This window comes from Triticum urartu, chromosome 4A (genome assembly GCF_056163025.1).
Source record: "Triticum urartu cultivar PI428250 chromosome 4A, HENAU_Tu73, whole genome shotgun sequence".
Classification (NCBI taxonomy): Eukaryota; Viridiplantae; Streptophyta; class Magnoliopsida; order Poales; family Poaceae; genus Triticum; species Triticum urartu.
In genome coordinates, this window is record NC_141876.1 from 163,619,357 (window position 1) to 163,624,884 (window position 5,528).

At 42.2% G+C, this 5,528-nt stretch overlaps 1 protein-coding gene and 1 pseudogene across 1 annotated transcript; both read right to left on the reverse strand.

Annotated features, from left to right (window-relative positions):
- Positions 1–1,383: 1,383 nt before the first annotated feature.
- On the reverse strand, positions 1,384–2,847 carry LOC147975249 (uncharacterized). Its single transcript, XM_087519623.1, has 3 exons — positions 2,833–2,847; positions 2,258–2,699; positions 1,384–2,167 (listed from the first exon to the last, which is right to left on the reverse strand). Exons 1-3 carry the CDS (start codon positions 2,845–2,847, stop codon positions 1,614–1,616), a joined length of 1,011 nt encoding a protein of 336 aa, XP_087375749.1. The 3' UTR covers positions 1,384–1,613.
- A 42-nt stretch (positions 2,848–2,889) lies between these two features.
- LOC147975250 (uncharacterized) lies at positions 2,890–4,881 on the reverse strand (annotated as a pseudogene).
- Positions 4,882–5,528: the final 647 nt, after the last annotated feature.

Here is a 5,528-nt window from a genome sequence, read left to right on the forward strand (position 1 = left end):
CTCCATGCGACAAATATGTCTTGGCCTTTTGAAATGTGGGGAATGGATATAGTTGGGCCAATTCATCCACCATCATCCAAAGGTCACAAATTTATTTTGGCAGCAACAGACTATTTTTCCAAGTGGGCTGAACTTACACCACTAAAGGAAGACAAAGCGGAGAATGTAGAACATTTTATAAGAACACAACTCATTTATCGCTTTGGTGTTCCTTCTTGGATTATGTTTGATAATGGAACTCCGTTTAAAAACAAACAAGTGGAGAGATTATGCTCAAAGTTTAAGATAGACCATCATTACTCCACGGCATATAATCCTGCCGCCAATGGACAAGCAGAAGCTTTCAACAAAACTCTTTGCAAGTTACTAAAGAAAGTTGTATCAAAAAATAAATGTGACTGGCATGAAAAGCTTCTCGAAGCCTTGTGGGCTTATAGAACCACAACACGCACGCCGACAGGAATGACACCTTATTCCTTAGTATTTGGAGGAGAAGCCGTTCTACCTTTGGAGGTACAGATCACGTCGTTGAGGGTCGCTACACATGAAAATTTGTCGGAAGAAAAATCAGTACAATTACGTCTCGATGAATTAGAAAGACTAGAAGGTAGACGACTTCAAGCTTTGCAAAATCTTGAGGCATACCAAGCTAGGATGTCCCGAGCATTTGACAAACGAGTCAAAAGAAGGTCGTTCAAACAAGGAGATCTAGTACTTGCGGTCATCTGTCCTATGAATATCACGCGACGGATGAAAGGAAAATTTGAACCAAAATGGGAAGGTCCCTTCGTCATAAAAGAGGTTTATTCTAGCGGCGCATATAGAATCATATCACCGGATGGGGAATACTCGCCGGCACCGGTAAATGGGAAATTCCTTAAGCGTTACTATGCATAAAAAATATTCTATACCCTCACGAGTCTAAACTGGGGCGCATAAGAAAAAAAAGAAAATATACTCCATACCCTCACGAGTCTAAACTAGGACACAAAAAAATACTACTCCAACAACTTACGAGTATAAACTGTGATGCAAATAAAACAAATCATCGAGGGCGCTCCATACCCTCATGAGCATAAACCGGGGCACACCAAAATCACTCCAACAAACTTACGAGTCTAAACTGTGGCAGATATTTTTTTATAGACTCCAACAACTTACGAGTATAAACTATGATGTAAAAAAAATTCCTGACTTCATAAGCTTAAACCGCCGTACAAAAAAATGGTACGTACATGCATTTATATAATAAAAAAATTGGATAAAATAAATAAGGCTTCAGGCCATACACAACGATAGTGTAAATAAATAAGGATGCTTCAACATCAAGGCTGGCGTACTAACACATCATGCATAAAATTTGGAGTTCCCACGTGAATAAAGAAAGTACTGATATATCTGAATTGAAACTGAAGACTGAAATTAAATGGTTTGAAGCGGAATGATGGTTTGAAATGACCAAAAAAACTAAACGAAGTCGACGCCCTCTCAAGGGGCTCGCCAGTTCTGTAGGTTGTTCAACAACTGACTTCCTTCGGTCTTTAAATCTGTTGTCTTTTATTTAAATTTAGCAAGCCTTGTACATTTGCCAGCATTGGTATCCTGTAGACTCTTCAGCAACTTCTTCTGTTCAGATTGATGGGCATCATGTGCTTGCCGGCGCTGTTCCATTTCCAATTAAACTTGTGCAAAGTAGCAGTAACCTCTTCAAGCTGGGCCTTCAGTTCTGCTTCCCGTGCCTCCATTTCAGTGCACTTCGTTTCCACGGCAGATAAGTCCCCAATTATGTCCTTGGAAACTTCATGGCCAGACTTAATCTTAAGTTCTATTTCAGCAACAACATGTTCATCTCGCTCGGATTCTTTCGTGAATTCGGTCTGGCCACCCTCCAACTTCTTGGAAAGGTCAATAAGCCCGACCAACATGGCCTGCACCTTAGCTACCTCAGGCACTTGCGTGGGCAGCGTCTGAGAAACACTCTCAAGCATGATGTGTCGCTCGGGATCACCAAGGGTAGAGTCGTTCAGTCCTTCGAGGGCTCGTTTCACTACGAAATCCGTAGCATCCATAAACGTATCCTTGATGAAACTGCAGACCATCTGTGCGCCTTTCCCTGATACAACCATCACCTCAGGGTCTTGTGAGTGGCGAATTTCTTGGTCACAACCTAAAAAAAGGAAGAGTCGTGAGAATTTGATGATAATGATGGTTCATAGACACGGCCAATTAAATAAATATTTATAGGTAAATAAACTACCAGGTAAAGTTGATAAGAAATCAAGAGCACTAGGGGTATGGGGCACAACTTCAGTCGCACCCGGGCTGGAAGGTGGACGACTTGTGCCACACTCGCCAAAGGTATAATCCTCGACGGATAAATCGAAAAGGTCACCAAGGCCATGGTTCTTTTCTCCCGTGAGAACATGGCCAAAATCTTCATCATTAACAAAGCTACTAAGTTCAACATCTATTGACGGACCGTCCAAGGTTATTGGTTCAGAAAAATCATTTTCTTGGGAAAAATCAAGTTTGCGCTTGAAGGGGAGCCTCTCTTCCTCGTCAGCATGAGTGGGCGATAAATTTCTACGCTTTTGTCCGCCGGTGGCCAGGGCAGTTTCCGGAAGACCATCACTACACACTAGCAATGGATGAGCAGAGGAAGAACCAACTGCAACAACATACTTTGGTACGCCACTTTGCTGCAGCCATATATATATATATATATATATATATATATATATATATATATATATATATATATAAGGATGATATTATTAGTACTGATTAGTACAACAAAGAAATGAACAAGTTGCACGCAGACCATTAACTCACCTCTCTAGATTTCATGGGTTGAGTAGCAACAACATCCTTAACCTTTCGCTTCTTCTATTAAAAGGAGATATAGAAAAAATGAGACAAAGAAAGGAGCAAACGAACTATGGTAGTACCAAATATATATAGACGTATATATCTTACCTTTTTAGAGTTGATTAAAGGTTCATCATTTGAGAGAAAGCCACACAGAATGGGACGCCAGTGGTCCATAATTCTCTTTCCATTCAATTTGATGGCTGCAATATGTTCCTCCTTACCCCTGGTGGAGACTTCCTTTATAACAACAAAATCATTCTCTGAAAGCTTGCGAGGAACTATGTACTCCTCCCCGCGTTTCAGAAAATTACGTTTCCGCGGATTATAATTCGGACCATTCGATATGCCCGGACGAAGAGTATTGAATATGTTGTTAAATGGTCTCATAAATCCCACCCACCAGTTGTTCCAGGCCACAGAAGAAAATGCCTCATGCGCATCGTTAAGAAGGTATTGGAACTCCCCTTGGTCCGAGCGTAACAAATGCGACCAATACGCATATGCAACTCCAATATCCGCCTTTGTGTACACGCTGACCAACGGAGCATAGGGCACTTGTTGTCTCAAAGTAAGTTGTCGTGCAACTCGATCAGGATGATATGGCTCCGCTATGCAAAGATCATCAACATCAGTAGCACGCCTCCATGGAAGCATACCCCGATGTGAAGAAATGGTGAAGGACCTTTGCAACTGATCCATCCCGACTAAGTTCTTTGGAGCATAAGGATTCCAAAAAATATTGGCTCGGTCATCAAGGAAAATGTGTGCCTTAGCAGGACTGAAAGTTATGGGAACCCGAAACATAGTTTTAACCATGGTTGGATGCATCGGCAGTTTCTTAACATCTGGAAGATGTTTCCCTTTCACTTTGTCCTTAAATGGTTTTCTCACATAAAGACCCATCCACCCCGCGATATAATGCACTGGCCAAATTCTTTTCTCATAGGAGGGAGCAACGGGGTGCATACTGATCCTTCGAAGAGAATAATACAATGAACAAAGTGCTGAGGGGGACAAAGAGATCTTGCGACCCGAGACGATCCAAGAGGCCATAAGAAGGACACCGGGACGAATATAAGGCCCCCCACCAACAACCACGTAAGAGCAAAGCCAGTTGGCTATAAAAGCCGCAATATACATGTGTTGTTCCCGAAGGGAGGTGAAAGACGAAGTGCGTTCGCGTTTGTTATGGAAATGGTCACACCAAACTTGAAAAGTCACACTCCCATTTTCGCGGCTGAGCCGGTAGAATTCTTCTAAAAGACCAGATAAGAAATTTGGGAACATAAGCTTTGAAGGTTCTAGGTCATCTATAGAAGGAACATATTCCTCATATGGATCTCCAACTGAAGGAAGACCCGACATTGGAAGCATGTCAAGCAGAGTCACGGTGCGTTCACCAGATGAAAAAAGAAAAGTATTTGTTTCTGGATCCCATCTTTCCAGTAATGACCTCAGTAACGAATCTGAAACTTCATATTCACCGAGGGAGCAATAAATGGCCCCATATATATAATCGGTGTTCTCCGCTTCGCCTTTCAAACAAAACGAGTGGTTATTCAATATAGATATGCCCCACTCAACATAGCCTTTGGATTGCGGAACATACTCAGCAGTGTGACCATCCCAACCTAGACCTTTTGCTACCATCCTGGTCCCTAGGGTGTAGGCTTCATGATCAGGTTTAGGATAAGGTGCTAGTGGATGAAAAGAATAGTCACTAAGGGTAGACCCCACATTCCAACCACGAGGATGGCGCGTCAAATCCGCATGTGCGAGCACCTGCTGTCTGATCACTGGGTTGACCTCTTCACTAGTATTAGGCTCATATAGATGTCGGCCAGCTAACTAACAAATCGATAGTTTATTGAAAGGAACAGACCTCTCACCATGCGCCATCTATATGTAAAAAGGCACAAAATGAATACGATGGCATGTATATGTGTAAAAGAGACGTCGGGTTAAATAAGAAAAGAAGAAGGGAAACTCACGGTGGGTTACCTAGCTTTATTAGCGACTATCTCCATCCAACAATTTAAATACTCTTCCTGTAAAACAAAAAAAGGAACACTCGAGTAAATAAAAGACATCAGATCCAACCATACGATGTAAATGTTATGATGTGCTTGTCGCAAAAAAAAAGAGAACATATTTTTGACATAATATATATGTGACGCTTATAATAGTCTCCACGGTCGTCTGACAAACTAAGCCCACATATGGACTTACCGGGACGCCAACCAAAAAGAAAAAGAGACATTTTTTACATCATATATATGTGGTGGTTATAATCTTCCATGGCCGTACGACGGACCAAACCCACATAGGGATTTGCCGGGACGCCGACCGTGAGAAAAAATATATTGTTGGCATAATATATATACATGGCATTTGTAATCATCTCCGCGGTTGTACGACGGACCAAGCCTATATAGGGACTTGCCGGAACGCCAACGGAAGAGAAATCATATTTTCGACACACATGCTAGGCTTGTTGTTCTCGACGGTCGTACGACGGACCAAGCCCACATAGAGACTTGCCGGTTCGCCAACCGTGAAAAAAATAAATTTTCAACATAATATATATGTGGCACTTATAATCATCTCCACGGTCGTACGACGGACCAAGCCCACATAGGGACTCGCCGGGACGCCCA